The sequence below is a fragment of the Fusarium odoratissimum genome, assembly GCF_000260195.1.
Source record: "Fusarium odoratissimum NRRL 54006 unplaced genomic scaffold supercont1.10, whole genome shotgun sequence".
Lineage (NCBI taxonomy): Eukaryota > Fungi > Ascomycota > Sordariomycetes > Hypocreales > Nectriaceae > Fusarium > Fusarium odoratissimum.
Genome location: NW_022158696.1, coordinates 1,032,521 through 1,049,497, shown reverse-complemented (window position 1 = coordinate 1,049,497; position 16,977 = coordinate 1,032,521). Strand labels below are relative to the sequence as shown.

The 16,977-nt window shown below is 48.8% G+C and overlaps 7 protein-coding genes across 13 annotated transcripts; 3 read left to right on the top strand and 4 right to left on the bottom strand.

The window, feature by feature from the left end:
- Positions 1-107: 107 nt before the first annotated feature.
- Positions 108-1,755, bottom strand: FOIG_07269 (uncharacterized protein). Its single transcript, XM_031206745.1, has 2 exons — positions 1,529-1,755; positions 108-1,468 (listed from the first exon to the last, which is right to left on the bottom strand). The coding sequence occupies exons 1-2, from the start codon at positions 1,730-1,732 to the stop codon at positions 893-895; spliced, it is 780 nt and encodes a 259-aa protein (XP_031063864.1). The 5' UTR covers positions 1,733-1,755; the 3' UTR covers positions 108-892.
- Positions 1,756-1,858: 103 nt separating this feature from the next.
- Positions 1,859-5,361, top strand: FOIG_07268 (uncharacterized protein). The gene is made up of 2 exons (XM_031206744.1): positions 1,859-2,476; positions 2,527-5,361. Exons 1-2 carry the CDS (start codon positions 2,102-2,104, stop codon positions 4,174-4,176), a joined length of 2,025 nt encoding a protein of 674 aa, XP_031063863.1. The 5' UTR covers positions 1,859-2,101; the 3' UTR covers positions 4,177-5,361.
- FOIG_07267 (methionyl-tRNA formyltransferase) lies at positions 2,771-5,694 on the bottom strand. Its single transcript, XM_031206743.1, has 4 exons — positions 5,385-5,694; positions 5,264-5,334; positions 5,088-5,203; positions 2,771-5,039 (listed from the first exon to the last, which is right to left on the bottom strand). The coding sequence occupies exons 1-4, from the start codon at positions 5,644-5,646 to the stop codon at positions 4,376-4,378; spliced, it is 1,113 nt and encodes a 370-aa protein (XP_031063862.1). The 5' UTR covers positions 5,647-5,694; the 3' UTR covers positions 2,771-4,375.
- A 308-nt stretch (positions 5,695-6,002) lies between these two features.
- Positions 6,003-7,664, bottom strand: FOIG_07266 (carboxypeptidase D; the record flags this gene model as incomplete). 5 transcript variants are annotated; one of them, XM_031206739.1, is made up of 7 exons in its annotated part: positions 6,003-6,431; positions 6,483-6,601; positions 6,657-6,767; positions 6,825-6,842; positions 6,906-7,254; positions 7,306-7,486; positions 7,544-7,664. In XM_031206739.1, the coding sequence occupies 5 exons, from the start codon at positions 7,222-7,224 to the stop codon at positions 6,375-6,377; spliced, it is 624 nt and encodes a 207-aa protein (XP_031063858.1). In that variant the 3' UTR covers positions 6,003-6,374. The 5 variants fall into 5 exon arrangements, with proteins under 5 accessions (XP_031063858.1, XP_031063857.1, XP_031063861.1 ...); XM_031206738.1 differs by having other exon boundaries at positions 6,906-7,486; XM_031206742.1 differs by having other exon boundaries at positions 6,483-6,767.
- Positions 7,665-8,142: 478 nt separating this feature from the next.
- FOIG_07265 (carboxypeptidase D) lies at positions 8,143-12,020 on the top strand. Its single transcript, XM_031206737.1, has 3 exons — positions 8,143-8,521; positions 8,583-8,943; positions 8,994-12,020. The coding sequence occupies exons 1-3, from the start codon at positions 8,337-8,339 to the stop codon at positions 10,302-10,304; spliced, it is 1,857 nt and encodes a 618-aa protein (XP_031063856.1). The 5' UTR covers positions 8,143-8,336; the 3' UTR covers positions 10,305-12,020.
- FOIG_07264 (Fe-S cluster assembly protein DRE2) lies at positions 10,121-12,210 on the bottom strand. The gene is made up of 2 exons (XM_031206736.1): positions 11,054-12,210; positions 10,121-10,997 (listed from the first exon to the last, which is right to left on the bottom strand). The coding sequence occupies exons 1-2, from the start codon at positions 11,739-11,741 to the stop codon at positions 10,690-10,692; spliced, it is 996 nt and encodes a 331-aa protein (XP_031063855.1). The 5' UTR covers positions 11,742-12,210; the 3' UTR covers positions 10,121-10,689.
- Positions 12,211-13,347: 1,137 nt separating this feature from the next.
- FOIG_07263 (uncharacterized protein) lies at positions 13,348-16,094 on the top strand. Of its 3 annotated transcripts, XM_031206733.1 has the most exons (9): positions 13,348-13,655; positions 13,974-14,085; positions 14,138-14,251; positions 14,297-14,421; positions 14,469-15,017; positions 15,070-15,112; positions 15,159-15,235; positions 15,284-15,460; positions 15,512-16,094. In XM_031206733.1, the coding sequence occupies exons 2-9, from the start codon at positions 14,000-14,002 to the stop codon at positions 15,706-15,708; spliced, it is 1,368 nt and encodes a 455-aa protein (XP_031063852.1). In that variant the 5' UTR covers positions 13,348-13,655; positions 13,974-13,999; the 3' UTR covers positions 15,709-16,094. The 3 variants fall into 3 exon arrangements, with proteins under 3 accessions (XP_031063852.1, XP_031063854.1, XP_031063853.1); XM_031206735.1 differs by having other exon boundaries at positions 15,159-15,460; XM_031206734.1 differs by lacking the exons at positions 13,348-13,655; positions 13,974-14,085 and having other exon boundaries at positions 14,119-14,421.
- The last annotated feature ends 883 nt before the right edge of the window (positions 16,095-16,977 follow it).

Here is a 16,977-nt window from a genome sequence, read left to right as displayed (position 1 = left end):
GGCTATGGTGTGGTTTGGAAGTAGTGGTAGTGTTGAGCGTCTTCCACTCAAGTATTGTAGGAAATTATGCAGTTATTAAAAGGAAACGAATCCGCTTGCCGATTAGAAGTGATGTAAGACAATACGAAAATAAAAGGCAAGAAACCGAGAGAAGCAGGCCAAGATATATAGTCATTCAGGTCGTATGAGGGTTCCCGTGTCATGGATTCGTGGAGCCAATGCCAGGAACCAACATTGTGCAGAGTCGTTGCGTGAGACGTCATCACCAAGCCCTGTTCCAGGTCTCGTGTGTGCCGAAATCCGCCATGGTCAAAGCCAAGACAGGCTATATCGTGGTATAGCATCCTCGTCGCAAGAAGCCGTCTCTACTACGTTGTGACGTAGAGTTGGTGGCTTTGGCCGAATCGTGGCTCATCTACCGGGGTGTGGGCCGCCCCGAATTTCTTGATTCGGGTGTCTCTTTTGTGTCAATTAGATCAATCTTGGCCCTCTGACCCTGCATTTCAGACCAGACTAACCCACCCGGGTCAGATCATATCAAGATCCTTGTTTGGAAGCTTTGCTTGTTTCTTTTCCCAATCAGCGTCACACTTATCTTGGCGTGAACTGTAATGTGGTTCAGAAAAGCAGGTGGGTGAATACTAGACATTAATACGACGAGGAGAAATCGCTTGTTAAGACTACTCGGTGAACCCCGTTCTGTGTCTAGCTGCCTGTGCATGCATGTGTAATCTTTTCTCCCTGTCGTGCGCTGCATATTGCGATAACTGGTCAAGATCTGCGCTATGCAGAGAAAGAAGCGAACCGTCAACATGGCTGAGTTAATAAGGTGGAGAATCGTAGAAATGTGTTGCGCAAGTGCCGCCTAAGCCTTGGGCAATGAAGCTGAGATTCAAATGTCTTGGTCTTCAGAAGTGGTACGCGTCGCTTGCTCATCCGCCTTTGATTTTGATTGCCGGCGGTGCTGCATATGCCGACGCTCCCATTCTCCCACTGCCCGCGGCACTGGCTCTCTAGGCGGTGTTTTTATCTTCGTTGGAATCCAATTGCGGGTTTGCACTCTGTCAATCTTTCTGGAATCCATTGTTGTTTCTTTTCCGAAATCAACGGCCCAATGGCTCAAGCCCTTGGCTGCGATACTATTAGGGAGCGACTGTCGCAGAGTTGTTGAAGCAAGAGTCCTATTTTCTGTGACAAAGTCTGGCCAGACTCTCGCGAGAAACGAGCTTGAGCTGCCATTATGATTATATGCGGGAGACTCCGTTATTTCGATGACAAATTTGGTGTCTTGTGGGTTGGAAGGTTGCGAAGGCTGCTTTTCAAAACGCGGTTTTAGCCCGTCCACTTTCACAGCAGACCTTGGCTCCTTGCAGGATGAAGGAACAGTAATGTTGACTGGGCTTGAACAGACGGCTTTGGCGGCAGCTTCACTTTCTTTCATCAGTGATATGAAGGCAGAACCTTGACCCTACAGTTAACATAGTCAGCGAAAACAGCTAGTATCCGCACAGTTCGAAATCAGCCATACCGGCATGAGTTTGAAGAACTCTACTGGGCCATATTGTTCAAGCGCTCTCAGGACAGAGCGTCTCTCAGCAAAATTGACTGGCGCGGGCGAGACGTAGAGACGTATAGAGCGCTTCCCGATTTCTACATTCTTGAGATGAGTCGTAGCCAGACGCTCAGCTTTCACGGATAATTGGGCTGCTCTGTAGGTTTTCGAAGCAGACATGTTGATGTGGTCCTCGGAGTTGGTGAAGTGAAGAATTCAATGTTAAGGAAATGATCCACTACATTTCATATTCAATTTGTAGCTCGACTTTTCCTCCACTATCGGCTCGGCTTCGGTGGGGCCGGACTGCAACTCAGGTACAGCCAGAGCTCTCACTATTGGATCCATCTTTGTTGCTTTCAACCTACAGCTCCAAACATTTCGACCCGAACGAGAGCGACCTGTTGTTAATCCCCAGATTCCTTGCCACGTCTCCGAGTCATCGCTGAAAGTGTGGCTTGCCTATTGACACGCCGCATTTTACATCCTCCTCACATAAGAGACACAACTCTATTCACGCCCTCACAAGAGGGCATCATCACTTTCGCGATGGCGACACCAACAGCCGCAAAGCATGCTTCACAGCAGGGCCGGACCCCCTCGCAACTCGCCGCAGCGACTCCTCCCGTATCAACTCCCTTCTCCAATCCTGCCCATGTCGTCTTTTCGCCCAGGGGGCCACGATCATCCCCTCAACAATTCAAGAAGTCACCGGCCGCATCAACCTTGATGGCGCACGCCTCCAACGCTCCTCTCAACTTCGATAGCCCTTCCACAGCTGCCGCAATGGGCGCCCTTGGAATTCCTAGTGGGCTCGATATGGGTCTCGATAATGTCGGTGTTGGTGGCCTGGGCTCTTTGGGTGCTCTGGCGAGTGAGGATGATAAGTTGAAGCGGCTGGAAACGATCATAGCCACCTTGGATGTAATCATATTGTTCCCTATGTGACTGGACGTGTTACTAATTCAGTGTAGCAGAAGAAGGGACTTGTGAGCGAGGCAGGACTGGAGCGCCTGGCGCAGCGAATAGGACTTGACTGCCTTTCGGAGGATCATACAGCACCCGATGGCCGAAAACAAAGAACTCTTGTGATAGCAGGCTCAGCCATTCAGCTGGAAATCACCCTGCACAATAATATTGTCGAGAATATATCACTGGCCTTCCCTGAATCTGCTCGCTCAGTCACCGACCATGTCACCCGAGCAAGCGAGATTCTCTTGAGGGACTTGCAACTTCTTCCAAACCAGAGTCCATTGACAAAAACTCTTGACAAGTTCGCGGTCAATCTCGAGCGACTAGCCGTCCTTGATAAACTTAGCATCATCCCTGGTCTCGACTGTCATGAGGCATTGGCTGGTATTTATGTGAGCTTAGAAAGGCTTCACAAATGGGATGTTGCTCGGCTTCGTGATGAACCCGGAATGGGTGGCAAGCCGGACAGTGAACTGTCTACCATGGCGATGTGCACGCGACATGGCTACCCCGTTATGCATTCAAAAGACCGAGTGGGCCTCGCGCTCCAGTACTGGAAGGCCCTTCGCCTCGTACAGCCAACCAACACTAAGATGGCTTCATTCACTTCTTCTCATGAACCGGTCTGGTCTCTTCTCATTGGGTGTGCTTCAACAGGAGGCATGGGTCACATGCCTGTTCGAGTCTCTGAGGACTGGATCTCCAAGGATGTGGTGAAGGCAGAGCCCTCGATGGACCCTAAGCGTCCCAATCTGGACTGGCAGGAACCCGATAACGTCGTGCTTCCGCACTCAGAAGAAAACAAGGATGCTAGCATGGAGATGCTCCAGCCAGATCTCTCAACAGCCAGGGTGCCACAGGTTATGTTCGTTGCCACCTTTGACCCTCCTGTCATCCTGCCCCAGAACGACTGGCTCCGGTTGCACTCATACGCCAACGTTAACGCAAACCCATTGTTTGGGTACTCCCCAACTTTCGACAGCCTTTTCTTCCCTATTCCCCCTGGAAGTGCTCAGGACCCTAGCGAGCTCCGGGCAATCTCTCGCAGCCGTGATGTCCGCATCTACGACAAAGATCAGAAAGCTATCATTAAGCCTCATCAGAACACATTGTATATCTATAAGCAAATATATTCACAAGTGGTGACTGAAATTCCATTCTCTCATCCTCAGCAGCTTATCGAAATGCTCCCCCTGCTTCGACAGTATGCTTTTGTCGCAACTTTGCTAGAGAACAGCTTTGGATCACAGACGAACGAAGTTGAGAGATTACCCAAGCAAGGAAACACCGCAGCGCCGGTGCCGAAATCCAATCTAACTACCAGAGATGAGTTGGCGGATTTTATGAAATCAACTTCTGTGACCGACGAGCATCCCTCTGCTGTGCCGGAGGTCAAGCTTGACGTTACCCTGTGGGTTCATCCGATTCCACACCTTCAAGTTGTCTTCCCATTCCGAAATTCCACTGCCAATATTACCTTAAAGGTACTCGAGGATGGAATTGTGGAAGTCGTCGAGGAGAATGTCATTCCTCGTGGCGACGATAGTAGAATGAAGGACAAAGAACTTACGCGGGCAGATTTGGGCAAGCTGCTAGAATATATGGAGGATCTCTGCAAATGGGCAGAATGGATTCGGACAAGACTTGCATGAGTCGTTGAGACTTGACATGGAGGTTGGAAAGGAACTAGGAGTTGAACCATACCCTCTAAGTGTCATACGAAGTGGATAGGCGGAGAAAACTGAACGACTTATGCTACCATGGCACGAACCATACCTTTCCTCATGACACGACAAAAAGCCCGACTTCAATGTTGATAAACATAATAGATCTCAAAGCCTAGGCCTAGATTTAGTCATCAGCGAGGTAACCCCTCAGTCCCGCCATTGCATCACGCTGTGACTTCCCTTCCTCCTTAATCTTCTTCACACGAATTACGCTGTCGTCCAGAGTGCGTATAGCACAGCTGCCATCGCCTTGATCCCAAATCAGAGTCTCCAAGACAACCCCAGTGTCCTCAAGGAGGCGGACTTTTGCTCCATGATTCCCGATATCCTTTGAGGATATGGTCTCAGCATCTTGGAAAATTAAACGCTTTTTATCTCCCTTCTTGTTGACAGCATGAGTCCATACAGACCCAAGAACTCGTACCCTTCGCACAATGTCATCCCCTGTCCACTTAGTCCATTTTATATGTCCATCAGCCTTTGTGACCTTGGGCGCGTGGACGAGCTGCTCGTCGCTCAGCTCTTCTGCTATCCATCCTGTATTCTGGCGAGGCGGCACATAGACTCCATCTCGTAGACCTTGAATTAACATTTGCGCTCCAATTGGTGCCAGGAGGCTTGTCAGTTCTTGGACGGTGCAGCCTGGAGGTATCGATATTCCGGGACGGGAGGTTTGAGACAGTATAGTTCCATGATCGAAGATTCTGTGGTCTAGTGTTTGTAATGAGATTCCCGTGTAGTCATATCCTTTGAGAATCGCATGGTGGATGGGAGCAGGCCCACGAAGACTACTTTTTGTTTAGGATTCTGGCGGAACTATGCGGCATGAGACTTACTCAGGGAGCAGAGAAGGATGCACGTTGAGTCCGCCGTATTTGGCCGAAGTTAAGATTCTGGGCGGGACGAATAGTCCGAAGGACACTGCTATCACAAGATTTGTTCCTTCAGGGAGCTACTGCATTTAGTCACTGAGTTCCCAGGAAGTGCTCAACGAGGAAGCACGTAAACTTACATCCCATCCTGTGAAGGTTTTGCGCTGGTGAATATTCAATCTCAAATTTTCTGCCAGCAACTTACAAGGTACTAAACCGATATAAGTTAAACGTCGTGGTTTTCTCATAGATTTGACGTACCTTCTCTCAGTGTTTTGAAACCTCTTCCCATGCGTCTTGGCGGCAAAACCATAACATCCAACGACTCTACAAGCTTCTCATTGTGGCGATGCTCTTCATGAAGAGCTTTCAGAGATGCGCAGCTGAACTCGTCGGATCCGCAGAAAAGAATGCGCAATGGGTCTGACGAGTTTCGAGGCACACTTTGCGAGAAGAGCCTTCGCCATGGAGGAATTTGCACATCGAGCAATGATCTGGATTTGGCAACGCTGAATAGAATCATGCTCTCAGTTTAGTATTGAACCACTTTAAATTTCTTCGTAACTTGTCGGCGCATCAATACAGGTTGGCAGCCTGAAGTGACTATAAAACAATCGCGTTTGTTGCATCTCCGCTTATTTGCATCGATTTTTTGGCATGAAGGAAGACCTATCTCACTCGCTTGAACCGAGCAGAGCCTGAGAACGGTTCAGAAGGAACTCTACGCCATACATCAACCCTTGTCATAAAACCTGGCAGTTCCACCAAATTGTTTTGTGCTTTATTTGTTCTTCATTTGTTCATTTTGCCAAATAGGCTGCTATGGGTAAAGACATCACTCATATAAAGACGTTTGCTGCATATAGGCACTTTTGGAAGCGAGTAAAGAACTGATGGGCTATTATGTATTTGAGAACTAAATAGGTAGGTAGTAGGCAGGAGCTAGAAGAACCTGGGATTATTAGGTGATTGTGAACTGCGAACCAAAGCTCAAGACTGTCCAAAAGTAATGTACGTGGTTCATAGACTAGAAATTGAGTTTCTATTGCTATCTTCATCCGCATGTAAACATAGTTATCTGGCTAACAATTCATTACATAAGACTTTAGTTGACAGTCCAACTGCGTTGTTATGAAGAATCACACTTATTGAAGCGATGTTTAGGTAGCCCCTGGCGATGGCAAAGAATAGTCCGTCTTGTACCCAGCAACTGGATTCAGACAGTGGATAACATGGTTTATTTTGATTTGTTTAGAAGAGGTCATCCACGGCCTTATCGGCATCTTTTTGGATCAACTCGACCATGCCCTAGAGTAGACTGTTAGGTTCTGGTGAGCATGGCTGAACGGATTCACAAACCTTGGGCATGATAGGCTTGCCGTCTTCACCCTGTACATATCGGAAGGGCATCTCGGTACTCTCGTGTTCGTTGAATTTGAGCTCAGGGAAGTCCAGGTAGGGCACCTGATCAAGTGGCACTGGTGGTTATCATGAGCTTCCGAGCTGCAGGGGCCTAATAGGCGGATAACGAACCCTTGTCTTGAACAACAATACGAGTAACCCGGACGGCCGTATCTGTTGTCATCTGCTTGGGGCCAAGTCTGCGACCTTCAAAGCCCTTCTTTCGAAGCTCTGAAGTACGGTCTAAGATCTCCGGTTAAAATGTATTTCAAAAAAAAATATTTTGTGAGAGTCACAAACCTCGAGGAGGATCATCGCCTATCACACAAACATGAAACGTCAGTAACAGTACGTCGGCCGTTCCTCATGCTTTTTACGTACCAAGGATACCTCCAAACAAGAAGGCATCAAAGTTCTCACCATCCTCAGGAGAGAGATCCAAGGCGGCTGATGGATCTAGCAGGCAAACTCGCGACTTGTTGGCGGCGTAGAGCTCCTCAACACCACGCTGCTCAGCAGTGAAGGCGGGGTTACTGGCCAGGTCTGTTGGAACCTGGAACGTAGAAGGCAAACTGGAGAGGATGAAAGAACCATGAGTCGCTTGTGTCTCGCGTGCAATGGCCAGATATTCGAGTTCGGACCAAGGGCCTAGCTCTGGGTCGAGATGCTCGACAATAAAAGTCTTCCCAGAGGCTGCCATTTCTTCTTTGTTCTCTGGCGAGGGGCAACGCTGAGTAAAGGTCAGTGGCGCGTACACTAGGCAAGTAATGGTGGTAAATACTGAAGGACTGGGCTATTGATCGATGTCTTCTGATATTGATAGAAATTCAGTTGCACCTTGAATATGAGACTTTACAAAAGTGAATGTGGTGGAGACTCTGATTGGTTTAGTTAGAGAGGGTTTTGAAACTCCATACCTACCTTATCGAACTGTCTAGCTTGGAAGTTAGTTCATAGGTAGCCTGAAGCAATAGTGATCGTCAGTAGATGCACCAAGGTTTTTATTTCATTCCTCTCGCCTTTCCAATATTGAATATCAATACTTCTTATTGATTTGAACTTGATCATAAACGTAAAAGAATGTCGGAAAATAAAAACAGCAGAGCAAGCCAGTGGTGATTGATCATTGGAGGTCATGTAGTTGATACATTGATAATGAATCCCGTTTACTGGTGCCCTTGCCACTTTGTTGGTGCTATTGTGACCGACTTCACGAAGCTGTTTCTTATTGACTACCAGTAGGAGCAAAGTCAACAGCGTCACGATACTAAAAAGACAAACATGAACACGCCCGCCAACACGCACCGACATAAAGAAAGTAAAGGCTATGTATTATTGATTACGTCGGAGTAAAATAAAAAGAAGAAGAAGAAGAAAAAGAAAATGCGTGGTACCTATGGACTCCAAAGTACGGATAGGTAGCCCAAATTAGAGGCAAATGCCCAGTGGACCCTTGTCTGGAGGAATTACCTCCCTACCTCATCCACTGCAACCAGAATTAAAGCGCCAAGCCACAGCTGCGACCAGCGACAGTACGGAAGCTACAGCATCGCCCCCACTAGAACCCGTCCCGGGGTCCCGAGGGGCCACCTCATCTCTCCTGGACTAGGTCCCAAGTATTGGATTGTCCCTTTATCAAGCAAGGCACCTTCATTCCAACAGCAACTCTGATTGCTTTCCATGTCGTCGACAAGGAGGACCTCCAATTCTTTGTCTGTTTAATCTTCACAGTCCATTGTCATATAAGTACTCACCCTTACTTTCTGTGTTCTTTTAACATTACCCGCGGCGTCCTTCGTCCGCAACTTCATCATGGTTCTCAAATCCATGATTCCGTCCCCGAGACGATGGGCCGCCCTTGTCTCCTTCTGCCTCGCACCAGCTTTAGCCGTCGCTGTAAACGATGCGACCACAACAAAAGCTGCAGCTGCCGACTACTATGTTCGCGATCTTCCGGGCTTGCCCACTGATGGGCCCGATGTCAAGATGCATGCTGGGTTAGACAAACCGTTTCCTCCCTGTGCTCCAGGCTTACTGACGCATCCGCGTGCTTTTTAGTCATATCGAAGTCACCCCAGATACGCATGGGAACTTGTTCTTTTGGCATTTTGAAAACCAACACATCGCCGATAGACAACGGACTGTTATTTGGATCAATGGTGGACCAGGCTGCAGTTCAGAAGATGGCTCCATGATGGAAATTGGCCCCTATCGGCTCAAGGATCAAGACCATTTGGTCTACAACAATGGCTCGTGGAACGAATTCGCCAACCTGCTGTTTGTCGATAACCCTGTAGGCACCGGCTTCAGCTCGGTCGACACCAATAACTATATACACGAACTTAAGGAAATGGCGGATCAATTTGTCAAATTCCTTGAGAAGTGGTTCGCTCTCTTTCCCCAGTATGATCGCGACGATGTGAGCAACCTCTTCCTTATGGGCATTTCAATTTGCTAAGAACAACGCAGATATACATTGCAGGCGAGTCTTACGCCGGACAGCATATCCCCTACATCGCTAGGGCTATTCTCGATCGCAATATGAAGAATCCTACAGCCGCATGGAGCCTGAAAGGGCTGTTGATCGGCAATGGCTGGATCGACCCAATCGAGCAGTATCCCGCTTACATTACATATGCCATTCAGAAGGGTCTGATCAAGAAGGACTCCGACGAGCACAAGCAACTGCAAGGCGATCTGCGCAATTGTGAGAGAATGATGGCCTCGGATGTTGGTCATGTGGATTACGGCGAATGCGAAGCTATCTTGTCAAACATGCTCAGGCTAACCAAGAACGGTGACGGCGATAATGCATGCGTTAACATGTACGATGTGCGACTGAAAGATTCATACCCCAGCTGTGGCATGAACTGGCCTCCGGATCTGGTGCACCTAACTCCTTACTTGAGAAAGCCCGAGGTTACGAAAGCCCTTCACGTCGATGGCATTAAGAAATCTGTCGGTTGGACCGAGTGTAACGGTGCTGTTGGAGGCGCCTTCAACGCAAGGAAGTCTAAACCCTCGGTTGATCTCTTGCCCGCTCTCCTTAAGGAAGTCCCCATCATGCTCTTCTCCGGAGCCGAAGATCTCATTTGCAATCACATTGGAACCGAAAACATGATTAGCAAGATGGAGTGGAACGGTGGGAAGGGTTTCGAAGTAACACCCGGTAACTGGGCTCCTCGGCGTGACTGGACTTTTGAGGACGAGGCAGCTGGTTTCTGGCAAGAGGCCCGGAACTTAACATATGTTCTTGTCTATAACTCTTCCCACATGGTCCCTTTCGACCTTCCACGACGAAGCCGAGATATGCTGGACCGCTTCATGGGCGTTGATATCAGCAGAGTTGGTGGCGACCCTGCTGACAGTCGCATCGATGGCGAGAAGGGGCCAAAGACCAGTGTTGGCGATGCTAAGAACAGTACCAAGACCGCTGACGAGGAACACCAAAAGCAGCTGGATGAGGCTAAGTGGGCAGCATACTACAAGTCTGGCGAAATTGTCCTGGTCATCGTCGTCATTGGTGTCATCGTCTGGGGATACTGGATCTGGCGTGAACGTCGCAGGGGCGCTGCCTATTCTGCTTTGGCTGATCACGATCTTTCCAGCCGACCCAACGGCCATCGAGCCAAGTCACAGCCTGGTGATCTTGAGTCGGCGGCTTTTGATGAAAGCGAACTAGACGATTTGCATGTAACAACACCGGGAACTAGCAACAGTGCTAGGTTTCCAGCGAATCATGACAGTAGCGAAAAGTTTGTCACCAAGTACGCCGAATAATGGAAAACCAGCGGTCATGGATGGGCCTCGTTTCTACCTGGACAAGATTCTTCTGGTTGTATAATTTAGCTGGCGCCCTGGTTCTTTTGCATAAAGTGGTTGGTTGTGTCACAATTGGGAGGTCTGGCGTTTTCCTTATATTCATTATCGCGAATCAAGTCAATTTTTGTCATCATCTAAGTTGGTAATCCTACGCCGACAAACTCCGTATCTAGATCAGAGCCCTCCGTGAAACCTTGCCCCGAGATCCTTGTGACTTGCAGCCTGTGTATCGTGTTCCATGTTCCAAAGCAAACAATCCACCTATCAAGTAAAGCTTGTATTTACGCCTGCAGTGCTGCGCCGTCGTTGTCCATGAAGAGAGAAAGATTGTATAAGTCAAAGTTTAGAGTTGCACATCGTTATTGAGCAGGCGAACTTCTTCGCCTGGCTTGAAGGGAGGAAGGCCAATATAAGGGCATCCGTCACAACGGAAAGCGTCGCCAAGGGAACAGTTGCCGCATGAGCCGACCTTACCTTGCACGGTGAAGTCGATCTCGGCCAGGTCGTCTGTTGCCAGCTTAATGCTCTCAAGTTTCTTGTCGGCGGTTGCGCGTTTGTCGGCGTCTTCGGCAGCAAGACGTTCGGCCAAACCACAGGTGCAGTCCTTGCAGGCCCGACGACGTTTGCCAGCCTTGGGTTGACATTCGGCAGCTAGTATGTTGTCAGGATCGTATTCGACTACGGAAGCACTTGCAGGGGTTACCTACGGATATTGATGGGTCTCGCGAGATCCGCTTCAGTCATGAGAGTATCCTCATCAATTAGGTCGTCGTCGTCAAGGTCGTCCTCAAGATCGATGAAGCCGACGCCGGCGGGGACGACTGGTTTCGATTTCGCCTCAGCGGGCTTCCTCTTCAGATTTAGAGGAACAGAGCCATCGGCGAGAGGAGCGGGCTGGGATTTCTTCTTGCCAAACTTCAGAGTAATGGCTCCGTCATTCTCGCCGTAGTCGGGTTTCTCAAAGCCACCCCGCGATGATATCAACCCGGCCAAAACCGCTTCCTTTGACAAAGTGGACTCCTCCAGGCTGTTGCCATCTTGAGACTGTAGGCGACCGCTAGGCTTGAGGGACTCGGCGACAGGACCAAGGACAGTTCGGTTCATCAAAGCGAGGGATTCGCCCAGCATAGAAGAGGCATCGGATAGGACCAAGACAAGATCGTAGGTGGAAGGAGGTAGTGTGACCAATCCTAAGGAGAGACGGTCAAGCATCTGGAGATCGGTGACGGAGCGATCATAATCGGCGAGGACGGATGTGAGGGCGTCGGAATTGGAAGCAAGAGAAGGAGGCGCCAGAAGAAGGGTTCGCTTGGGTGGCGAGGTAGATTGGACAGACTTTGTGACAGGCATGACGAAGTCGTCACTGGGATCGATCATGAGGGTCGCGGGCGCCATGGCGAATGAATACACAGCAGAAAGGCAAAAGCAATAAGGAGGAGGGAACAAGAGAGTAGAGAGAGATGAGGGACAGGACGTTTTTAAGATCTCTAAGGTGATGTTAGACCCAGACTTTTTGACTCGGCGGTCGCTGGTGTCCTGGATTAGTCAAAGAACGGCAGTACCGTGCACGGCCAGCATGAACTGTGCAATATGCCCTAGTATACGAGGGACTGTACCGTGTGGCCTGACTATCAGATGAACGGTACTGCATCTGATATCAGGGTTGCGGGGTCATTTTTCTGCTTTTCCACGGCGGGGGGCTTTTGGCTTCTTCGAAGGGGCCCTTATTCCGACTGCGGAGACGCCGAGTAGTTCTGCCGAATTAAAAGCCCATCATATTGGGGATGGCTTTGCAATCATGCAGTCACAATCAGTTGTAGCTGATAAGTTGATAACGAAGTAACCTCTAAGAATTGGTGTTTGGTGTTTCCGTTTGCATTTCCCGGAGATGCAAGAAATTTGTAGTCTTTGATGGCTACGAGTTACCTGTCAAACCATACGACTCGGCCTTTCTCGCCCCTGTTTGGTTTCGAGCTCTTCTTTTCTTCCACACTTCAATTCTAGGTACCTGAGCAATGGGTAGCTGACATATGATCATTGGTAATCCGAGCCAAGGGTGGGGGGAGATGACGGCTCGGAACCACCTACCGTAGATATTACAGTACGGGTCGGGAACGGGCGGTGGGCGATGTCGGACCAATCCCGAACAGTACGATTGCTGTTTGGTTTTGATATGCGCCATTGCCATAGGTTGTCACTCTGCTCCTGGGCTCAATCTCGTGAGCGGATGACACGGGCGTGGGAGCCGCGATCCCGGCCCTCAGCTTGTGGCCTGCGGCCTTCGTAGCCTCCCATTTCATGTGGAATTGTGGAGAGTCTTTTTTCTGGGGTATTAAACGTTGGAGTGCTTATGAGGTTATCCCCCTTCGTAATTGTGAGGCTCACAGTGACTGGCTGGTGTTTCGCAGAAAAGGCAAGTTTCTGGTGTTGCACAACAATTTTGATACAACTCAAATCTCACCTGATCTTTTGTACTCAAAGCGTTCTCAGTTATATTTTTCAACCCCGTATAATACCTAAGTCGTTCGTGACGGGTCATTGGTTGAATAAACAACTTGATTTGATCTCGTGTTACGCAATCTAGGTGTGACAATGTCTTGATTTCTAACCTTTGATTTCATATTATAGCAGCAAGAAGAAGAGTAGCTCAACTTTCTCTTAGTAGTATCAGTCGATTTGTATTTTCCGTCACCGGTATATTCTCTTACTCTCACTCGGTATAAACCATATAAGTGGCAGGCATTGCTGAGTAGGATCTAACTACTAGGTACCTAGATAGGTAATATTATATTGACAAGAGACCATTTTTCATATTATTGTCATCGCATGCTCTTCCTCCTGCTCCTCTCCTATCTATAGTCTATATCAAGGTCTGCAATATTCCGGTGCTTCGGTGCCTTTACTGCAGCCAAGTGATTGCCAGTGCTTGCAGCTGTCAGTGGCCGGCACATTTTATTTCTCCTTCTTGATTCATCGGATCATGGAATAAACGAACGCATGTGTTTTTGATAAGTGCTTGCCCCAGGCAACAGTGATTCACTGCCTTCTTCCATCCTGCTCTTTTTTCCCTCCTCCCACTAGGTTCTCTTCTTCTTCCTTCCTCAACCGCATTTGCATTCCTCAACATCTCTCATCCGCATAAGAAGGCACAGGATCCTTGCGCTTGGCTTTGAGAGATATCTCTGAGAGAAGGCTCTGTTTTCTTTCTCCTCTTTTCAACTCTGAGTGCCCTCGTGCTGGGAAACAACTTGCTGTTGTCTTTGCTGGTCGACACTTCCGTTGGTAGTCAGACAATACTCAATCCTCAAGGTACGTATAAGCTCAGCTTTCTATCTCATCTCATATGTTTCCATCCATCAAAATTCCCTGTCATCGGAACCGTCGTGAGAAGTTCTGCTGCTTGGCTTTGTGGCTATTTCACGTTTCACAGTACTCGTCGGCTACTTTTCCGCGTTCTGCTTCTCATCTCGGGACATGTTTTCAGCTGCTTGCTGTTGGCATCCGTTTCCAAAGTTATTTTCTCCCTCTCAGAAATTAGGGAGCCTTTATTACTTCGTTCCCTTCTGCATTTGTTGTTACTAAACATTCATTTCATCTCTGCTCACATATAGTAACAATCGCGTTTAGACTCGAGTTGACGATCTACTTCCATCATGTCGGACTGGAACAACGATCAGGGTGGTTCGGCCCATCCGAACACATTTGAGCAAGAGAACTGGACCAACAGTGGCCAAGCTGAGTATGTGCTCTCAATTGTGTTTTTCTGGAACCCGATATATTGACCTTCATAGAAACACATCCGCCGACAACGCCGGCTTCGGTAACGATGATTTTGACAATGGCGATGGCTTTGTAGGCGAACAGCCCACGGGTAATGAGAAGTGTTTCGGCTGTGGCGAGACTGGGTAAGAACCAACTTTCCGGGGAACAACATCATCTAACAGGTTCAGTCACCGCCGTGCCGAGTGTCCCAACCCTCAGGAGATGACCTGCCGCTTCTGTAAGCAGCCCGGTCATATGATCAAGGAGTGTCCCGATAAGCCTCCCATGATCTGCGAAAACTGTGGTGATGAAGGTCAGTTTCATCAATTTCTTCGTGATGCTCTAGGCTCATATGTTCAGGCCACATGCGCAAGAATTGCGAAAAGCCTCGCAAGATTAACCGCGACCACGTCGCTGATGTCAGCGCCGATGACGCCTGGAACAAAATCAAACAGGCCGCCATTGAGCGAGACGTCGACGACGCCAAGGAGGCTGTTGAGGAGTACATCAAGGCAGTGGATGGCGACATTACCTATCGCCAGCTCCAGGAAGCTTTGATCGACCAAGGCATTGGTCTCTGGCTCATTCCTACTGAGCGATCTCTCATCCAAGTTTTCACCAACATGGATCTCCAGGGCCATATCGACAAGAAATACACCATTTCTTATCGCTTTGTCGAGCAGGCAGATCGTCCTCGCGAGCTTGAAGGATGGCCCAAGAGCCGCGATGAGCTTCTCTCTCGTCTGGACGACGCTGGCGAAGTCGTGGATCGAGGTGTTCCTCTTTGCCTGAACTGCAAGGAGCTTGGACATATCTCCAAGTTTTGTACTCAGGAGAAGACGGAACGCAGTGATGCGGTCAAGATCTCCTGCTTCAACTGCGGTGCGGATGGCCATCGGGTCAGAGACTGTGAGTCAACCTATTGGTAGTCCGTCAACTGAACATGATACTAATCCATTAGGTCCTGAGCCACGTGTGGACAAGAATGCTTGCAAGAATTGCGGGTAAGCTTTGAACAAAGAATCTGGAACTGTGAACTGACAGCACTAGTAAATCTGGTCACCGGGCCGCTGACTGTGAGGAGCCCCCTAACCCTGCCAATGTCGAATGCCGCAAGTGCAACGAGAGTGAGTTTATCTGATACGTTTGCACTGGGATTATTCTAACTGTTGTAGTGGGTCACTTTGCCAAAGATTGTCCTCAAGGCGGTGGCAGCCGCGCTTGCCGCAACTGTGGTCAGGAGGGCCATATCTCGAAAGACTGTGACCAGCCTCGAGACATGTCCACTGTGACTTGCCGCAACTGTGAGAAGCAAGGACACTTCAGCAGGGAGTGTCCTGAGCCGAAGGATTGTGAGTTACTTGCGCTGCCTATTGTCGTAATCGTGACTGACCAGTGTCCAGGGAGCAAGGTTCAATGCTCCAACTGTCAGGAGTACGGCCACACCAAAATTCGATGCAAGGTCCCTCCTGTCGATGAGGCTGACGGCTTCGGCGTTGCTGGTGACGGTGACGGGGACGGTGGATGGTCCAACGCTGATGCCGTGGGAGGTGGTGATGGCTACGGCAACCAGAACACTGGTGGCAACGACGGGTGGTAAACACCATTTATGGCATGGACCTGTCCTGGAAGACAGTCTCTTCTGCGATTTTAATGCGTATAGTTGGTGAACGGCATTTAACGGACGAAACGAGGTAGTAAAAAAGGGGTGATGTGGGAAGCGATTTCGTCAGAGGTTGGCCGTTGGAAGTAATTAATCCATGCACCCACGAAAATGCCCAATTAGGCGTGCGGTCGCAATCGTTAATACTAGTCACCTTGACCACGCAGCGAAGGTTTTCGTGACATGCTTGAAATGGTTAAGATGTTGTGAGATCGGGTATCTTCAGATCATAGAGATCCATTTAGGCATTGGGATTGGGTCCATTGGGAGATATTCCCATATGCTGGTAGCTAATTTATTTTCACATTTTCTCGAGTGCAACAAAGGATTTCAAGTTGTCGGTCTGTATCATGCTGCGGAAGGGCTATAAGTCGGACATACTTTGTTGTGTTAGGTGTCCATTACTCGGATGAAATGAATCAGTCAAAGCTGCCATGGAGACTGGGAATAAACGTTTCTGATCGCGATATTGTGTCTACTCTGAAGATACAACCTTGCTGCGATGTGTTCTCATGACCAGGTCGAAACTATGTGGCAGCTCGTGCTTTACGGGGTTGTTGGCAGCAATGATGCCTCATGGGCCCCTGATAATAGGAGACTGTCAGTGCATCCCTCTAGCTTCATGGATTCTTCGAAAATCCGCTGGCACCAGTGTCTATTTTCCGGTTGTTTAATGGTTATGTGGATGTTGATGACGAATGTGTTGTCTTGGGCTCGGCATGGGTATGAATACTGCCCAGCTGTGGCAGGACCTGACGATGTTGTCATTTGGAGGACTCAGCGATTTGATGGTTACGGTTGAGTTGACTAATGGACAGCTGTTGTGAATTGTGGTAGGAAATAACACGAGAATAAAGACGTGGCGTCCCTCAGCCCTACCGCTGAAGATCTACTAATGTTTCAAGAAGGACAGAGAACATGTCATAACCGTCTCGGCAATATGTTCTATGCCTGTTACTAAATATGCAGATCCAACTGCAGATACATTGTGACGACCCGTACCTACTAGTTAAAATGCAAATTAAATAATTAGCTTTGTATTTGGTAGGCCAGTGTTGTAGTGAGCGCTGTTCCCTATGTTAATCGGTCTTTACACCTGTGTCCCGGAACTCTATGCTATATTGCAATCCACATAGTATGCAAGAGGATGTCTTTCGCATCTCACTTCTTCTGAAGATGCCTAGGAAAGCACAACCAAACTACGGG